Genomic DNA, 20,689 nt, shown 5'->3' with positions numbered 1-20,689 from the left:
AGGACAAGTAGCAACTGCTTGCTGGACTGAGTTCAGGAATCTCTGGTGCTAACCAAAAATGATGAGGCAGGGAATAATGAGATGAAGCCCAGGGTCTACATCCAGCTGCAGGTGAGGAGGGAAGAGTATTCTGTCAGAGACTATATATAACCTGGTAAGTTTCGTGTTTTAGGAACAAAGATAATTGGGATTGTCCTTGAAAGAAATTATTTTTTCTTTTCATCCCTGAATTCCTAAAAGCAATCTCTTAGTTTTGATCATAGATTAAGTCTGGGTCAGATGTGTTATCCAACAGAATCATGAAATAGTGTATGACTGAATTTGTCAGTCCTATCTTTGGAGGCAAATAGCATGTGTGCTTACTGCTTAAACACTAAAAAGAGAGAGAGAAAGAAAGAAAGCATAAGCCTCCATGAACTTCAGAGTGACATAGTATGTTTTAATTTCCAGATAGAATTCAGGACATGGGAATTAGGACTCTGGCTATCCTAGAACCTGCAGGGCAGAAAGCAACTCCTGAAAGACCCAACAACTTAACTCTTCCATGAGGTACTATAAGGGCAGAAGGTACATGAAATGAGGATGTATAGAAACAAAAATGCCCCTATTTAATCTTCTATGGTTTTCAGTAACTGTGTTGCTTATGGAGTCTGTGAAGTAGCCAAAGGTTAGGAATACAGAATCAAGTGGGAATTTCTGTAATGCAGTGTTAAGTATTTTGGTGGGTCAAATTCTGAATTATTCATGTACAAAATATCCCCAAAACTTCAACATCGATCACATGCAGGTAGAGTACAATGCACAATACTGATCTCAGGTCTCTCTGGGGCCAGTCTTCTGTATTTTATCTTTCTCCCTTTGAAAGTTAAGATCCATGTGAGGAGTTTCTGTAAAGCTGGGACAAATTAAAACCAGTCTGAAATGGAAGAGTCCATCACCACAGGAAGTTGGATACGATCTGAGTTGCAGACACAGTATCTGTTCCATAACAGGTCTCTTTCTTTTGTAGTTACTTGTAAATCATCAGAAACCAAAGGTGGGTTTCAGCAGTTGTATCATGAGAAATGCACAGTTCCTATTAGGATAGTGACGTCACCTGTCACTGCTTCCTGGGATGTGATGCTGTTCCTTCCAGAGTTTCCTGGGGCTATTTGTTGTAGGGTACACAGGCAGGCAAGATTACTGTCGCACAGGCAGGGCCTGCCAGGGGTTCTGCTACATCTCCTTCAAGTTCTGTCCAGGTTCCCTTCTCAGGACAATAGCATATTGTTGATGACTTGTAGGCCCCCTGTAATGGCAAAGTAGGCAGCATTTGGGAAAGTGTTCTGAGAAGTGCAGCAGCAGTCTTATCTATCACATTTATGCTGGAAAGAAAAGATTTATTCTCTGCTCTTGCTCAAAAACTCCAAAGAAAAACTGAAGACTAAACTCTTTTATTCCAAGGGAAAACTTGAAACTGACATTTTAAAATCTTTTTTTTAAAAATTTTTTTGATGACTACTAAATAAATACCTAGTATTTCCTAGAGGCTTAAAAAAATCCCTTAAAATAATTGTATAGAAATTGAAGTTATCCAGTTGGTTTAAATTAAAGGGGAAAAAAAAGGACAAAGTCATTTTCATATTCAAATAAATGAAGTAAATTGGATTTTAGATTGTTACTTTGGTGAATAAGAGCCAGCATTGAAAATCAGTTTAAAGTAAACTGGAAATGAAGACTTGCTGACTTCTTTACACATTGATTTATTTATTTTCAAGAGGCCGCATGAGAAATAAAAAATGTCTTTAATTTTGTTTCCTTTGTTAAATTTAGGGGCTAGTGCTTGTGTAACATTTTCTTCTCCAAATCAAAGCGGCTTTGCTTTTATCACAAACAAAATACCCAATCAACCTAATAATCATTTTCTGACAGCTTACTCCTGGTGCCTGCTTCCAAACATATGTACTTTTGCAGCTAACAATTTGCAAAAGCAAACAAGTACATGTATGCAAATCTAGTTATATATATCAATACATTCTTGCTTTCATATAACAAATAATTTATTAAAGCTCTCCACAACTTTGTATCAAAATCTTATTTGATGAAAAAAAAAGAAAACTAATATTATTAAACTGCCAAATTGCTCTTATAAAACCAATATGGATAAATAAGAAAATATAAAAATGACTCATTTTTTAAGTGAATATGTGTAGGCCACTAGACCTGATGTGTCTCTTGATGTGGTGTAATTTGCATTATCAAGTCATCTCCTCAGGTGTTCTTGTCAAAAAAGAAAAAAGAAAGAGGAAGGGGAAGGAGACAGAATGGGAGGAGGAAGAGGCAGGAGAAGGAGAAGGAAAAGAAGTCTGAACTTAATTAAGCCCTGCCTCTGAGTTCTGGTCAATAGGAAATATGTAGATGAAGAGCGATTTTGAATGATACCACAAGGAAGTTATGAGCTAATTCCAGGATGTAGAATATTCTCTGATAATTGATCCTATTTTGTCAATGAGTCCACCGCATGAAACCGAAAGTGGGCCAGAGGTGATGTTTTACATTGCAAGAGATCTATGAGACAAAATAACCAAACACGAGTGAGACCTGTTGGAACCTGATTTGAACTTGCATCTTTTTTTCCAAGTCAACAGGGGAAATTTGAATATGGACTGAATATAAAGGAATTATTGTTATTTTTCTGGGTGTAAATGAATGTGAATGATTTTTTTTTTTTTTAATAAGAACTGAGAGCTGGGGTTGTAGCTCAATGGTAGAGTATTTGCCTAGCATTGTGTGAGGTACTGGGTTAGATTCTCAGCACCACATATAAATAAAGAAAATGAATTTAAAAGACATTTAAAAATTAGAACTGAGGTATTTAGGGTAAAACAATATGTCTAAGATTTGCTTCAAAATTTTGCTTTTTTGTGTTTGTTTTTGAGATAGGATCTCACTAAGTTGCTGAGGCTGGCCTTGAACTTGTGATCCTCCTGCCTCAGCTTCCTGAGTCACTGGGATTACAAGGCATGCCTAGCTTGCTTCAAATCTCTTCAGTCAAAATTCGTAAAAAGGGGGATCACTGAAGCAAGTTGGAAAAATAAAAAGATTTTTGATGTTGGATAAGGAGTTAATGGCAATCCATAATTTCAAGTTTTGTGTATGTTTGGAAATTTTTATGATATAGAGGGAAAAGTGAAAAGCAAACTACCCCTCCTAGTAGATGGATATTAAAAAATTAATTTTCATGCCTCACTGGTCAGGAACTCTCCTATTCATTTCAGCAGAACATTTGTAAAATTGCTTCATTTTGACCCTTGGTGGACAACCAGAATCACAAAAACATGGGGATAAAGAGAACCAGAAACCTAGCACAGGTCATGAAGCAGTTGACTAAACAGCAAGCCAATTCCACAGTATCTATGCTAATTCTAACTACTTAGAGTAACTTACTGCTTGTACATCAACATGATATTCTTAAAAAGATACATGTATGGATGATGACACATCTGAAGGGAAACAGAAAAAGTGAGCACAGAAAGAAAGGAGAAGGACACATACCATACTCCAGCTGTAGCCTCCCACAAGGTAAATGCTGTCGTCAAGCACAGCACAGCCAGGACCACTTCGACCCTCCAAAATGGGAGTTTGGAGAATGTTCCACTGGTCTCCTTTTGGGTCATAGCATTCCACAAGCATTACATCAAGATGGGAGAAACCTAAGTGACATAGTAAAATGGAACAACAGAAGAATAAACTCTCAGGGGGCCCCATGTAAGTTTAGGACTTTAAAAAAAAAAAGGTCTAGAGTCAAGAAGTAGATAAGTGTGTCTTTGAAGACACAAATGTAGCAGTTTATTGGTGAACTTGGGAGACATGCCAGAAAGATCTAAAATATCCCAAACAAACTCTGGGTAATTAAAGCAAGAATGCCAGAGCAGAGGTCATTAATAAAGATGGATTACGTAGAGGTAGACATTAATAAAATGTTTATTAAGTACATGTATGAAGACTTGAATTTGGTGTCAACATACTTTATATACAAACAGAGATACAAAAATTGTGGAATATATGTTTACTAAGAATTGTAATGCAAAAAAAAAAAAAAAAAACAACAAAGTACATGTATAAGGGCAAAAAAAAAAGAATAGTGTTACCTTAGATTAGGTGGAGGGAAGTGAAAGGAGGGGAGGGCAGGGGATAGTAAGATAGTAGAATGAAACAGACATTATTACTTTATGTATGTTTGTGACTGTATGACCAATGTGATTCTATAATATGTATAATCAGAAAAATGAGAAATTATATCCCATCTATGTATGATATATCAAAGAATATAAGTGCATTGTACTGTCATGTATAACTAATTAAAACAAATAAAAACTTTTAAAAACCCCATATTTTAAAAGGTGTAAGATAATAATTGAAGCAAGCATTTTCATAAAGTACTCATAATAGATTTGTTTTCTAAATAAAATCACTTTATACCCTCCATTCTATGAGATAGCCACTATCATTATTTTCATTTAACAAATAAAGGAATGGAGAGACAGAGAAAGTCAGTGACTTAGTGAGTCACAAGCCAGTGAGTAGATAGGATGATATTTGAAAGGTGAATGGGCTTCAGAGCTCAGATTCTTTTGGAATGTACTATATTGCTTATCTTAAATGGGTTTGAACTCTCTCAAAATATTTTCATTTGTTAAAAATACGTTGTAAATATGCATCTTTTACCTTTTTTAAAATAGTTTGTGTTGATAAATAGCCCTAATGTGAATGGCTTCTAACATCTCCCACAGATCAAGGTTTAGAGCACATCCGAGCACCCTGTATTGGTAAGATTCTCCTCCACTTCTGATAAGGATTCCCAATGGTGAGGGCAGTAACCAGGTTGCCAAGGACAATGTAAGTTCCTATATCTCCTGGAGCCCTGCCTTTAACTTAGGGGAGATACATGGTCACTTGGTAGATCAAATAAATTTTTTTCTCTAGTAAATGCATGCTACAAATATTTGCAAGCTGACACACTGCATCTATTAAATTAACCAACATACTGGATTCTTCAAAATAACTGAGAAGCAAATCAAAAGGAATGCTTTTCATTCTTGAAGAGGTAGACAGGTTATTTCAAGCTACTAGCTTTTTATATAAAATAAATCACACTGATATTGGTATAAAAGAATAATGCACTCCCTGAAATTTTTGAGCGTTATACACTTAGAATGAGCACTTGGGAAAACTCCAGGTTCTAAAGTTCTAGAGGCATCATTTAAAGATATGTGTCCCTTTTTTGTGCCAAGTATATACATAAATATACACACTTGTACATACATATACATATATACACACATACATATACATCTATAGAAGAAAAATAATTTCCCTCTCCTTGATTATGTGTGTGTGTGTGTGTGTGTATAGATAGATACTTATCCCTTTTTTACAGACATGAGGCTAAGTTAACGCACAACCAGGACTCAAACCTAGTCTTATAAGCAAAGTCCACACCCTGTCCTTGCCAGGACATCCCTGAGTTAACCTACTTTTGACGTGTGTTTGTGCTGCTGCTCACTTAGGTTGTCATTAGCCAGTCTTTCTGTCCAGATATAAGTTCAATTGCCAAAATCCTCTAAAACATTTAGGTGATATCTTATGCAAAAGAATTTAGAAGGAATACATTTCAATGTAGAAAGCTACAAAGGTAACATGAAACATTGAGGTTAGAGAATGAAGTATGGATTGAAATGAAGGAGCACCAGCAAAAGTAATAAGGATAAACAACATAGAGATGCAGTAGTGAGCAGAATCCTCTCCCATTGGGAAGAGTATTAAGATCAACAGCAGGCAGACATTAGGGTGTTGGCATTTCTAACTGAACATGAACTTGGGAATAGCTACATAAAAATTACACTTGTGCAATTTTAAAAATTACATTTAGGGGTAAATATGTAGGAAGGAAAACAGAAAAATATATATTTCTAATCTATTTTTAAGATGTATACACACACACACACACACATACACAAGGAATTTAATCCAGGGATGCTTAACCACTGAATCACATTCCCAGTCCTTTATTTTGAGACAGGGTCTTGCTAAGTTTCTTAGAGCCTCACTATATTGCTGAGGCTAGCCTCAAATTTGCAATCCTGCTGTCTCACTGGAATTATAGGTGTGTGCCACTATGTCTGGTTTGGATGCATATATTTTTGTAAAATAAATACATAGATATGCCTCAAGTCTTATAACCCATTTCCCATTGAGTTCCATTTCAAGGATCTTGGAATGTCAGAACTGGAGGTGATTTTAGAGCTCAATTAGACCAATTTCTTCATTTTTCAGATGAGGAAAGTGAGGCACAAAGTAGATAGATCAGGAACATTTTAAACATCATAGATCTCTCTGCTTTTGGGTCAAATTCAGTGTTATATACATACATATAAAGTTATACATATGCATATGAACTACAAAAATTTGAAGTTACATATGAATCTGAGGGAGAAAAGAAGCCAAAAACATGGTTCTAAAAATACTGTTTTAGGATTTTTTTTAATTAAAAAAAGCAACTGAACTCGAGAATCATAGATGGTTTGATATTCAATACTTAAAATAAATAGTTCTAAATTTAGACATGAAATTCTACTAAATGTTTAAAGACAAAATCATGTATTAGCTTTGTGCAGCTATGACTAAAGTTCTTTATGATTGCTGCAAAAAACAATTTTCTGGGAAAAATTTCATTACTACACTTTGGTGATAAGGGATAATTTATTTCACTGGATTTGCTGTTATGACAAATCGTTTGTGCTTTTCAGTTATTAATGCTCCCCTTTTTTATTTTCTGTAGACACCATTACTCATTTCTTTAATGTGTATGGTAACTTAAAAATAATCCTATCTGCAGAAAAGCCAGAATAAGTGCTTGCTCAAGGGTACTGCTAATTTACACAGAGTATTTTTCTTTGGTCAACATGTTTTATACTTGGTTAGCTATGATTATCTAACGAGAAACCCCCTTAGCAAGAAACATGAGTTGCAAATGTTATTGTGATTAAGAAAAAGAAAAAAAAAAAAGACCTTTCAAATGATTTCCTCCAATTGCATACAAGCGATCATTCATTACAGCCAAAGTGTGGATGGCGCGCTTTGTGTTCATATCTTGTTTTCGAGCCCAGACGTCCATTACGGGGTCATAGCAATATAGCCAGGGGACATATTCTCCATTGTGTACACCTCCTGTGAATTAAACGTATACATACAAGTCAGGGAAGTGTCTTTGAACTGAACTTCATTACAGAAAGAGGAGTGGTGACTTGCCTGAAATGTAGATTTTCCCATTGTGCACCGCTCCTGCATGAGCTGCCAGAGGCTGTGGCAAAGAGGACACATAACGCCATTCATTTGTGTCCAGGTTATAGCACTCCACGCTGGACAAGTAGCCGGTTTCATTTCTTCCACCAATAACGTACAAGTGTTTGTCTAACCGACATGCATAGAAACTGGCTCTTCTGCAGTGAAAAATAAGAATGCACCGTAAATCAAAAAAAAGAACAGTGAATTGTTACCTGTGAGATAGGGTGAGGACCACTCATGAGAAGGAGGTACATCATGCTTCAGAAACACCTGCAAACCTGTAAACATTACACTTCCACCTTCTAAATCTGTGACTGGATGAAGTAATCATATGCACTAACCAGTCTGGTGAACATTTTTGATGTCAAAACAACAGTAGAGGAGAAATTCACCAACTCTTTCTTCTTTATATCTTGCTTTTTATACACTGTTAAACTGTTCATTAATGTTTGGGATATTTGGTACCTTGTACAGATATCACAGCTCAGTAAGACAAAGTGAAAAATGAGGTAGATAATGTAGCAATAATAAATTATCTTGACATTCACTTTCTTTATGGTCCTTCAAGGGTCATTGTTCCCAATTTATAAGAGAACTACATCATCAAAAATTTTCTTCAATTATCATTTTTTCTTTTTTTTCCCCTCCTAGTACTACTGAAAATAGAATAACTTTTTTGAACTTCATATAATGTTCAAATTTTGCTCTTATATAACCAATTATAGAAAGTTCATCTAAGTAGCTTTTGGTATTGATTCTCTCAGATACTGCTTCAGTCTCTTTCAAAGAGAGGCTATCAATGATATTTTCTTGCAATACCATCCAAGGCAAGAGATGAAAGCTATGTTCAAAGGATCGGAGACCAGGTGGCCAGTTCTGAGGTAGGCCATAATTTAGGAGTGAGACCTGAATTAGAATCTTAATGGAAGAAATAGGAAAGAGTGAAGCACAAGGTATGTCCAAGGAATATGACATAAGACTCATGACTAATAAAATATAAGAGGTGAAGGAGAATAAAGGTTCAAAGAGGACTCAAAAATAAAGAATTAGAATGACTAGGATGAAACTTTAAGCATGCCCATGATCTTTTCTTTCTTTTTTTTGGCGGGGGGTGGGTACTGGGGATTGAACTCAGGGGCACTCAACAACTGAGCAACATCCCAGCCCTATTCTGTATTTTTTAGAGACAGGGTCTCACTGAGTTGCTTAGTATCTTGCTTTTGCTGAGGCTGGCTTTGAACTTGCCATCCTCTTGTCTCAGCCTCCCAAGCTCCTGGGATTAGGGACATGTGCCACTGTGTCCCGCTTTTACTAGTGCTTTTGCCATTTCAAGTTAACATGTTTTATTGAAAAGAATGACACCTGTCTCAAATAGTCTGTTCTAAAGTGACATTTCTTTGCACCATCAACACAGGGTAGGTCAATATACTTCTTCCACATGGTCCAATGACAGAATTTAGAACTTCTGAAATAATACATTTATTTATTTCAGCAGTGGACTATCTTTAAATAATTTGGACCAGGTGGGCTGTAAGGTGGTAATGGTGAATTTTAGGTGGTACTGGTCTGGAAAATAAAGTGCCGATCAGTCATTACAAAAGTGAAAGCCCCCTATTTAATTGAATTTAGATAGTGAAGAATAAGCGAAGGATCCCTTTGCTAAGGTAAACTCCTTTTATCTAGTCTAAATGTTAATTTTCTTGCTTTTTTCCTGACCTGGTTCCTTCCTGTTTTGACACTGAGTCAGCCTTCAGAAGATGTTCTTTTTTTAGTCAAATCATTCTTAATGTGATGATCCCTGAGTACTCCTAAGCTCTAGCCACACAGTGTCAGTGTTAGGAACTAAAGGGGGAAGAATTAGTGGATTTCACTTCCTAACTTAAAGAGCAATTTTATGTAGAAATTCCACTAGCAAAAAAATTGTCTTTGACTTATTCTCTTGCATGCCCAAAGTGAGAATTCTTAAGACACATTATAGACTGTTAATGGTCTATCAGCAACTACTGTGAATATTTGCTTGAGCCTAAAATTTTACCAGGCCAGATCTCTCTTGGGAATGTTCCTTCCCCTCCATCCCATATGAAGAGCACACTTGATTTAGACTATTTTTGTTTGTTTGTTTGCATTGTGGAAAAGTAAGTTCAAGGTCATTAATGATTCTTTTAGTGGCATCCCACAATTTGTATTTCAGATTGTTTATTTCTTATGTCTCTCTCTTCTCCTTGTCCCCACTGCCATAAAGAAATATTCAATGTTTCTGAGATTCATTTAGAAAGACTAACAAATAACTTCTACAAAGATACTTTAAACCCTACTTATTTGACATATCTTTCTGAGTCCTTGCTGACCTTTGAGATGGTCAGTTTATATCCAGAGCATGAGACTGAATTACTATAACTTTATCCCAGCTTGAGTTGTTGATGTCCATCATCAGGTAAAAAAAACAACAGATTTTTCAAACACAATATTGTCTCCTGTGGTTTCTCATAAGACTCTTAGAACTTTAACTTTGGAAGCATTTTTGATGTATTAACTTCTGGCCTCTCACTTCCTTTGTGAAATAAAAGCTCCGTTCTTCAAACAGCTTTTTCTTTTTCTGATCTTTTAAACTAGCTAGGGGGTAAGATGCCATAAGAATAATACTTAAAATGTCTATTTCATTGAAAAAATTGAAGTGATCAAAGCATTTCTGTTGATCCAAATTTTCAGTCTTGCCCTTTCCTTCTTACTGCAGAATCAGATTCTAAAATCTAAGACCAAAACAATTCCTCAGCCTTACATTTAAATTTGTATTTTCATCCGATGATTTGGCAGTCAATTCACACTGGCAGGCACGAGATGCATGAGCTGCCCACGGTGAAGTCAGCCTGCAGGCTGTGTGCCCAATTCCTTCTGAACTGGGAGAAGACTCAGCAGTTTTATTACCAAAGCTTTGGGACCTCTGATTAGGCAAGATATCCTAGTAATCTATCCACCCAGCTCTGAAAGAATGAGGTACCCTGGAGGTGGTTCACAACATGTTTCTGTTATTCTCAATCAGTTTGGTAATTTCTCAGCATAACAATTTCTCAGTAGTTTGGTAGTATAATGAAAGAGGTGGCAGAGACTTCTGGTTTGATTCATAATCTACATATTATAAAATAAACTCAAGTAAATGTTTCAATAGACTTTTCTGATCTGAAGAGTGTCTCGTATACTTATGATTATTTTTCTTCAACGTTTAATCACCAATTAGTCCACTGATGTTTCCTGCTATTTGAAATGGGAGCCTGGCAATGACAGGAAAATTTCCTTTGAAGTTATGGATTGCTGCCTGGGTCAACCAAGCCATAGGAGAGATGGAGCTAGAAGATTGACTGGGCATTTGTGAGATCTGCCTTTTCCCACTCAGCTCTGTAAGGAGCTCTTTATTTGGTCTATCGAGCTGATTGTTCTAAATCTAAAAAAAAACTTCTTTTACTAGGGACCTGACATGATATACCATAATGACTTGGAAAGAAACGTTAAACAGTCCATCCTGTCAACGGTGGCTGCCGAGCGCCGACAGACCATGGCAGGTCTTTTTATCAGGTCAATGAGCTGCTAAAAATTGTCTAAGTAGTACCCTGCCATGATAGGCCATAGTGCCTCAGAGGAAGTCATTATAGACTATCAAGTAAACAATACACATTTTTAAAAAAATTACTAATTAGGTTTTGCAGCAATACTTCCCCTCCTTAGGGGCTCTACAGCGAGATAATTGACCGCGACGTGAGTTATGCCTCCCAAGCCGAAGGCGTGAAGGTTAATTATCGTGGTGTACAGCCCCCAGCAAAGGGGACCGTGGTGATGAGATGATCACTTTTCAAACATGGATTGACAGTTATTTTTCAAATCAAACTTTTTTTTGAATGGTTTTGATTAAAGGGCATATTGATGCAGCGACAATACCACTAACTAGGGGAAATAACTCCTCCAAGGAGAGAGACAAGGTGCTCTGGAGAAAGACACCAGGAAGCTTCTGGCTCATGAAGTTTGTCAGGATATTAATAGACCTAGAATTATTTCTCCAGGTACCACTGAAGTAGACATTTCTAAAAATGCCGGTGATCTTTAGCATGTGTCTTGTGTATAGCTTCTAGTCTCCTGAAAGTCTTACTCTGTCTGTAAGGCATAGATGGATGTTGAGTTTCTCTAGACCATAGATTCATACTGTCTTGTTGCAGTGATGTACATTTTTTAATAAATGGTAGTCTCTGAAAATTTCTTTTGACTTGGAATTTATGATTAAGGGTTGAATTTGATTTCAGTGCAATGTGCTCGAATGTTAAAAGAGATGTTGAGGAGAGGGGTCATGCAGGAAATATGAAAGAGCAGCAATGCTTTTGATTACTTCTTAAATAACTCAATGGAGGAGACAAAACAGGTTGTGGTTTATTGTGACTCTCATCTTGGAGAATTTGCTCAAGAGGCTATGTCCAGATATTATTTAAAAAGAACCAAGTGTCAAAATCTGTCATATGAATTTTTATATGCATATAAAGACATGGTATTATGCCTGAATAACAGCCAGGAGACACAAAATATGTGCAAATATAGTAGCTATCTTTTCCTTTGGTTGCTAGGAGACTTGGACGAGATAAACACTCTGTTATGTCAAAAAATTAAATGACACTTTGCAAGACTATTTTTTTAAGGTAATAAATGACCTGTTCTTGAAGACATTTGGTGAGGCAAAGGTAAACTATCTGAGTTAATAAGACTTGGAATTACTAGTGAACAATTAAATTCAAATAAAAATTTAAATACCAAATATTTAAATTTCAAACTCTAATATTGAATATTAAATTTAATATTGAATAGTTTAACATTGAAATTGCTGCACTGACATGCATATCATTATGGGAATGGTGTTTTATATTTTGGTTTTAGGATTTAAATATATTAGCACCAAGAAGAGGAATAGGGCCAGTAGAAATACAGCTCTGTTTGCAAAATATCAATCATTACAGAAAAAGAAGACAAGTCACAATTTTTTTCTTCCTACATTAAATAATTGATTTATTTAATTATTTTTCTCTATGGAGTCAACAAGGCAGGTAATCTAAATTGGGTGGGCCAAGTTTTGTATTTTGCCAATGTCTCTCTCATGAACTCTGGTTAGCATTCTTCATCATGGAAAACCCTCTAGCACCCATGCTTCCTGAGAAGCAGTCACACATTTTCAGACATAAGAAATGAACTTACCTTTCTTGCATGGGTGGAAGTTGAATCCAGCTATTGAATCGGGGATCATATCGGCTGACAAAATTTGTACTATGTTTTCCTGTAAAAATACATTTGAGACACTTAAAACTTAGATTTCTTTGTTGATTTGCACATTTAGTAGTTTTTAAATGAGGTCTTGCTGGTCTCAGGTTTGACAGGTGAATTTAGTAGAGGGGCAATGTAACAGCACTTGAAATCATCCTGAATGCATGTGCCTCCTCAAAATGGTCCCTTTTTCTTCTCTTTCCCTTTTATTATTTTTGGAATGACTTAGGATAAAACTAAATCAACCAAGTATGTTTACTAAACTGCTTTTATCACACTGTTAAGGTAAAAATTCTGTGTTTTGATGCTTTTATATTTTAAAAACAAAAAGCTATTGTCTATAAATGATCAGTTCCAGAGACTGGTTTGTATAGTATCTTTAGTTAGAGTTTTTTTTTTTTTAATTTCTTTTCTTTTTTCCTGAAAAAAAATTTAAAATCTTATTTTTTTTTTTGAAAAATCAAATTCACAACAAAATTGAGGAACACACAGAATTTCCCCTCTCTCTCTTCCAGCATATGCCTAGCTTCCCCCATTAACAGAACTTCTTTTATTGACCCCCAAACCATAGTGTGGTATTCTTTTGTCTCCTCGTGGAAATAATAGCAGTCACTACAGTAAGAGCCTGAGTTGGGAAATCAGTTTTGTACCATGCATGTCATGCATGTTCTGCATGTGCATTAGGGGGAAGCACAGTGGCTGTGTCATATACACAAATACATGTGCTGAAATGGGAAGTATGAGTTCCCAAGCTGCTTAACCAGCTCATCCTCTCTGTTGAGCCTAAGAAGCCTAAGAGCCTCCAAGGTATTAAAATGCATCTAATTTTGCATACATATTGGGGATGGGTGAGATGGGCGGAAAGAGAAAGAGAGGGGAAGAGAGAAAGAGAGAGAGAATGAATGTGTGTGTGCATGCATTCACACAGGCAGTGTCACATAACCTAGTTATTAATTGCACAAATATATATTGAGCACTTACTAAAGGACTCAATGACTTGTATGTTCTAGGCTCTGAAAATATATTGGTATACGAGAAAGGCAAGGTCTCTACCCTTATAAATGAATTAATGAACACATTATACAATATCAAGTAGAGTTGAATGTTATAAAGAATAATAAAGCAAGGAGTGATGGAGGGGAGGCCAGTTGAAACAGGAAGGCCATCTGCTTACAGTGTGTGCTGCAAGCTATGCACTTATCAGCAGGATGAACCTCACAGGCAGTGGGGCAGGCAAGTATAAAATCTCTGGCTGGTGATGAGTTCCAAAACAGTGAGCATGCTGGAGTGAGTGGGCAGAAATCAGAGAGGTGTCAAGGTCTAGAATACATTGTGTTTGTGGACCAAAGTAGGATTTTGTATCTTGCTACAAGAACAACAGGAAGTGAAGAACTCTGAGCAAGTGAGAAACATGGATTAATTCATCACTCTGGCTGCTGTGTACAGAAGAGTTGGTAGGGAGACCACTGCAGAAGAAGGAATTGGATGTAACCATTTAGAGAGAGGGTATGGGATTGGAAGATAATGATCCTCATAATCACCACTTGAGTAGAAAAAGAAAAAAAAAACAACAAAGGAAAGGAATTATCAGAGATAAGAGGGAAAGTATGGTGTTTTGAAAGCCAAGTCAAACAGCTTTTGAAAATCAGGGGGTGGGCAACTGAGAATGTACCACAGTACTTGGCAACATGGAAGGTGGCATGGCCCTTACAAGTGCTGCTTCAGTGAAATGATGGGGCTAAAACCCTGTGGGGACTACACAGGAGACACTTAGTTGTTGGAAAATAGAGGTAAGAGGATGGGCAATGCTTCTTAGGACTTTTGCAATCGAAAGATTATAGCTGGAAGATACTGCATTCATGGGAAGGTTGCTTGGTTGTATTTTAAGTTCAGAAACACTGGAAAGTCCTTGAGCAAGCAAAAATAGAGAGTTTATCTCCTAAATGCTTCTGTGTTCTTGAAACTAAGAAGCAAGGCCAGCAACTGAGAGTGACAGTGAGGATTTTGGAAAAGGAGGCATTGAAGGAGAGAAAAGACATGAAATAATCATCAGGGGGGTGTGGCTGAGTGCACTGATAACAGATATTTAGTAGGGTTGAAGAGCAGCCAGTGTGGCTGTGTGGTTTTCTCCTCCAGGTTTAGCTGCTCAGGAACAAGGAAGAGGTGGAAGAGAGTTGGGTTTAACCAGGATCAAGATTGCTAGGCAAGAGGAAGGAGAGAGAGCTGTGAGGACTGTGAATACATACAATAGAGTGAAGGTAGGGGTGAGCCAGAGAATCTAGGCTCCGTAAGAAGGGAAGTAAGGACATAAAGGGGTGATGGACAAGTGGCACGGTCAAGTGAAGGAGGTGGCATTACCAGGGAAGCAGTGGATAGCTGCCACATAAAAGGGGCAGCAGGGGGTATAATCTAAAGATCTCCTTTAAAGTGCATATGATTTTCAATATGTGGGAGCGGCAAAGGAGAGGAAGGAGAGAAGCCACCTGCTCCAATAATATGAAGTATGTGGGGAAAAGAAACAAACACTAGACAGGCTAGGAAAGCAGTACTCTCAGATGATAGCCTGGTTTTGAGTAGAAAGGAAATAGAAAAAAACATTCAGAGAAGTGTTTAAGGAGTATAGACCTTTGGCTAATGTGAGATTAGGAGTTCCAGATATCATGTGAAAGAGTGAATGGTCAGGTTGGGTAATAAATTGAGTTTTTTTTTTTCTGGTGAGGTACACAAAGAGATGAGAACACCAGGGGGGTCCAGAAAACTTAAAACACTGGGGAGGCTCCAAAGTAAGGAGGATTTATGTCTAGAGTAGGCTTAAGTGTAAGTTTTTGTGAAATTTGCAATAATTATAGAAAAATTTCATCCTTGATACTCAAGTTCCAAGGTTAAGGAATGCAGAATGTTTCTCTCTGAAGTTTGGTTTAGAATGTCCCTTTGAAAGAAGACATCTATCTCCTCTGGCAATGGGATACAGAAGTACCTTCATGTGCTGAGCAGCAGAGATAGAAACAGGCAGTGTTCATTTCTGGTTGTAATAGGTAGTGGCCTTGGCTTAGAGAAAAGGTGTAGCAGGGCCTGGTGGGATATGGAATTGTGATAAGAAAAGAGTTTCCAGAGGCACAGTACATGGTATTAAAGAGAGTCAAGGATAGAGGACTAGGAAGATAAAAATAATGGTGGCATTCCAGAAGTGGCAAAGGAGTAGAGAGGATGATGAACCTTAAAAGGAATGATGGTGGTGGAGTGAGGAACCAGAGAGACAATGGAGTTTTTCTCTCCTCCCCTGTGACTTACTGTTAAGACTCTTCCAGCAGCTTAAGAGTGGTGAATACACAATGGAATTTTGAATTATTTTAATTATTATTATTTTGCTTTTTCACTTTCTCTCCAACTCTTCCAGCACTTCTCTTTTTGGGTGATGCCCTATCACCAGACACCATTATTGACTAGCCCTTGAATGAAGTGATAAATGGGTAAGGGGTGGCAGTTCATCGTCAGTGGTCCAAGGGAAGGAAGTGGGAAGGAAAGGAATTTTCTGTGAGTTGTTGGTTTGGGAGGTGGTTATCAGCAAGTGACAAATGTAGATTAAGGCATCGATAGAATATATACATATTCATTAAAATATCAAATGCAATACTATCACTAATGATATGAAGGAAGTTGATGGGAGTTAGTATTTATACTCTACCTGGTAGAAAGATTATATATGTGTCCTGTTTATATTTCCAGTAACCAATTTTTATTTTCTGACTTCAAATTTTGGTCTTATAATCCAGACCCTCAAGAAGTAAAACTATGTTTGAAGAGCATGCATTTGTGTTTTATGAGCATGTATTGAAATTTAGAATTTTGTATTTCATTCAAGGATATTTCATTTCAGGCACCTTTTTCACAAGAACTAAAGTTTAACTTGAGATGATTTTATCTTTGGAGGCACACAAATGTAGTATTTGAAGCCATGGATTTGAAATTTTCTATTACACTTCCTAAAGCACATTTACATGTGATCAAAGGATTGCTATTCTTCATAAGATCTAGTATTAATTGCATGAAGTATTAGAATATGAAAATTTCGTATTTTTGAGATACTTGAGTTCTTTCATAGTTTTCTAAATGTGGAATGATGAAGAGTTCTTTGTGAGTGAGTAAAAGCCACTTCCCATTGTGATATAATAGAGATTTAATTTTACAAGAGAAATAGCAAAAACACAATTGTTTCTATTGTGGTTGAGCACATGAATAGATTTTGATTATGTTACAGGCAGTATAATGCAGTGATGTTGTGTCACCGGACAGCATTACTGACTAGCAGACTTAGAGATTAAGGCTCTGGTGTCTTACCTACTTTGGAATCAGTTCAGCTTCTTGTAAGTGGTGTCGTGACCAGTGTCTAGTCTCTTGAGGCTTAGTGTCCTCATGGTAAACCTTGCTCATAGAACATGGCTCACAATATGGTTGTGATGATTAAGTGAAACAGTGTAGGTAAGTGCTTAGCAAAGTTTCTGGCTAAAATAACAATTACTCAATAAATATTACTACTAATATTAAAGAAGTCTGCTATCATTGACCAGATGAATGGAATATGAAGCTACTTGGAAAACGTTTATGAGATTGTGATGGATGGTGTTGGTGTCCAGCCAGATCCCTTTTATCAAAGAGATGCACCATTTCCTAGGCTGCTAATGGTCAAGCTCCTCCTTCAGCTGAACAGGCTGCCTCAACTTCTGCCCTCATCCTCCACCTGGGGAAGACACTAGCCAATGACTATCTATGACCCAGGATACATAAGACTGCCTACTTGCTGCAGGTGCAACCAATTTTCTTCTAATTTGGAGCCCAAGCCAGTGGCTCATCAACCTTTGCTCAGATCTATGCAAAATGACACCGTGTGCCCAATAAGTCAGGGACAGAATGACTCAGCCGCTCAGCCTTCCATGTGGAAGCTTCCAAAATTCTAAAAGGGATCTTACAGAAAGAGAGAGAGAGAGCTGCCAGGCTTCTATTGAAACTAACCGTAAAATTAAAATGTAGTAATTATAGCTTTACTAAGATTTAATTCTGAGCTTCTTAGTGGCTAAAACAAAGAGAAGAGGCAGTTAGTCACATGATTAGCATTGGTAATAATTTTCAAAAGCACACAACGCCTCAGCCCTTTAGTCTGATGCTTCAGCATGTTGGTCTGATGACAATTTGTCATGTGAGTCTCCACATGGTGCATGCTGAGTGTCAATGGGGAGTGGCATCCTTGAAGTCAATGCCGTTTGGAGTTCAGGTAGCCTTTTCTCATAGCACCTTCACGCAGGGCTTTAAACCCAGTTGCTATTTCTCTCTGGGTAGGGTGGAAGAAATTTGGGGTAATCCAATGTCATAGTTTTATGAGGAGTCCAAATTAGTTCAGAGGTAAAATCTTGATCCTCTAGACTAGAGGGAGGAATATGTCCTTTAAGCTCTCTCCATCCTCCACCCAGTTCTCTCGACTGTGTTTTTTTGATCTGAAGTTCAAACAGCAAGCAGTTAAGGGCTGTGTGTGTGTGTGTGTGTGTGTGTGTGTGTGTCTAAACCCAGGGAGGAGATTCTCTGAGTTGCTAAGGGGTGACTTATAGGAATGGGAGGTTCAGAATGCTTTGTGAAAACTGAGTTGTGGCATAAAAAACTGGGAAACATAGGCCTAACCCATAGGGGAAGAGAGGTGGGCTGAGAGAGTACTATGAATTAGGATTTTCCAGCCTTTTTTGGTCATGTTTTAATTTTAATTTGACCTTCCAAAAGAACATTCTGCAGGTTCTTTGCTTAGATTAATCCAATGGTTGTGCACTGTGTTTACCTCCATTGAATTCTCTCACTGAGGAAGGCTACGTAGGTGAATTTACTGTGGATTGTATGTAAGTCAAGGTCTTCTGGTAACATATCAAATCCATCACTACAAAGGTAAGTTCAAGGAGTAATGTGAAGTATCATTTTTGCTCTTGTTCTAAATCTGTTTCTCATGAAAGCCCAGGAGCTATCTCCTTTCCAACACTGAGACACAACAAGACTTCAGGTCTGGAAAAAAATGTTCCTCCCCTTTCTTAAAAGAAATGTTTTTGGTGGGTGGCCTAGATGGTTTCCCTGTAGGATCTTCTAGAGCAAACAGATGTAACAATTTTTCTGTAATTTGCCTCGGTGCAGATGCTGAAAGAGCATTCACAATAAAATACACGCAGTATATGTAATTTCAGCTAGATGCTCTGGGGTTTAAAAGTAAAAATGTGTACCTGCAAGCTGTTTTATGGTTTCTCAGTCATAATTATCTCTGTTACACAGAAGGCTACAACTGCAACTCCTCCTCCATGTGCAAGCTTTCCAAAAATACCTTGATAATTTTGCATATTCTGCAAGGCACAGTGTTCTCCTTGTGTTTGGCTTGGGAAGTGTGTCAAAAGGTTTAGTTTCTCTTTGTGGTACATTTATGAAGTAATCACATCCAAGGGAGGATGGTGGGGAAAACCTATGGAAGAAGACTTGCATAGGGAACAGCCGGCAGAATGGATCTTCACTTGTACCTGCTGCAAAATAACTTCAGCTAAATGGATGCAACTGTAGATGATGCTGCATTGTCATTTCAATAAAATGGGAGGAAAGTGGAGGAGAGGGTGGTGAGGATTTTTAGCAGCTGCAGCTTGTTACTGTTCTCTGGGGAGTTAGTTGTACTTGGGCTTGTGGTATTGGATAAGGAGAGGGGCTGGGGATCACTGTGAAGCCAAATTCCCAGGCAAAGAGTGAGTGTTCCACTACATAAGCCCTCAGTGAGGTTGATGGGCCTTCCCTCCCATTGTCAGCCAAATTTCCTGACTACTTTATTTGTGCCTGTTGCATGGAAATGCATTTCCCACACCAATTACAAAATGGATCCCTACTAATGCCTTCAGTGAAAACATACTTGTTGAGCATTGATAGGGTTTGGATTATGTGTCCCTCAAAGGTCCATATGATGAAGTCTTAGTCCCCAGGATAGTGCTACTGGGAGGTAAAGGAACCTTTAGAATGTGGGGCCTTTGGGGAGATCCTTGGTTCACTGGAACATGTCTCCAAAAGGGATTATGGAAACACTGCCTGTCTTCTCTCTCTTTGCCTACAATCATGATTGGCTTTTACATGCACTCCTGTCAAGATGTGTCCCATCTACTGCCCTCACCAGACTCAGACAATGTCTTTGGACTTCACAACTGTGAGCTAAATAATCCTTTGCTCTTTAAAGTTAGTTGCTTCAGGTATTTTGTTTTAGTAACACAATGCTGACTAACACAAGTAGCTACAATTAAAGTTATTCAATAATTACCATTCGGATTCCATTGATCCTCTCCACCCAACACGAACAAGAAGTTTTCTACCTCCACAACGCAGTGATGGGCACTGTTGTATGGCATAACTGGAATTAAGAGAAAAGAGATTGTATAATTTTTTCCATCTTAGGACCTCATACCTTGGCTCACCAGTTATTTACTTACCTGAGGTGCATAAAACGTGCGACTCAGTCAGAAGGAAGAAAACAGCATAAGTAGCAGAACGGCTACCCACCAATCCAGCCATCCCCAAACACTGGCTTAGTGATGTGTTCCAAGCAGTTTCAAACCCAACCCATTTTGATTAATTTTACATAATGTTATTCACAAATCAGTCAAGAACAACCTGTCATGCTGTTTTGGATTCTTAAGTCCTCCCCACCTGCCTGATGCTGGGGATGACATTCTCAAACAATGACTGACACTCCCAAATGGTCAGGGCTGGCAGTTACTTCTTGGAAGAAGTAATGCTGAATACACTTGGAGTCACTAAGTTGCTTTGCCCAAAGTTGGCTTGCTGGCAATCTTTCCATAAACAGACTCGGGGTGCTTGGTAGCTCTCTATTCCACAGCAATGAGCAAGCTGAATTTCCATACAGTTTTCAGTTTTTAAATTAAGGTCCTGCTGATTTAATGCCTCCTCCAAATGTATACGCTTAATTTCCTGTACAATGTCATTAGCAGCACAATCACACATTTTCTATCTATCTGCATAGGAGCTCTTCTGTAACAAAGACGAAAACTGTCAGGAA

The 20,689-nt window shown here is 37.7% G+C and overlaps 1 protein-coding gene across 1 annotated transcript in view; it reads right to left on the bottom strand.

Annotated features, from left to right (window-relative positions):
* Positions 1-413: 413 nt before the first annotated feature.
* Klhl14 (kelch like family member 14) overlaps positions 414-20,689 on the bottom strand; it is a 92,538-nt gene continuing 72,262 nt past the window's right edge. Inside the window, exons 3-8 of the mRNA XM_027935690.2 lie at positions 19,934-20,023; positions 12,553-12,631; positions 7,291-7,481; positions 7,051-7,209; positions 3,535-3,692; positions 414-1,288 (exon numbers count right to left, since the gene is read on the bottom strand). Of these exons, the coding sequence (XP_027791491.1) occupies positions 1,148-1,288; positions 3,535-3,692; positions 7,051-7,209; positions 7,291-7,481; positions 12,553-12,631; positions 19,934-20,023 (818 nt within the window). The 3' untranslated portion in view covers positions 414-1,147. The remainder of the gene's footprint in view (positions 1,289-3,534; positions 3,693-7,050; positions 7,210-7,290; positions 7,482-12,552; positions 12,632-19,933; positions 20,024-20,689) is intronic.

Source organism: Marmota flaviventris, chromosome 16 (assembly GCF_047511675.1).
Source record: "Marmota flaviventris isolate mMarFla1 chromosome 16, mMarFla1.hap1, whole genome shotgun sequence".
In the NCBI taxonomy this organism is placed as follows: domain Eukaryota; kingdom Metazoa; phylum Chordata; class Mammalia; order Rodentia; family Sciuridae; genus Marmota; species Marmota flaviventris.
This window is presented reverse-complemented; position numbering and strand designations above follow the sequence as displayed.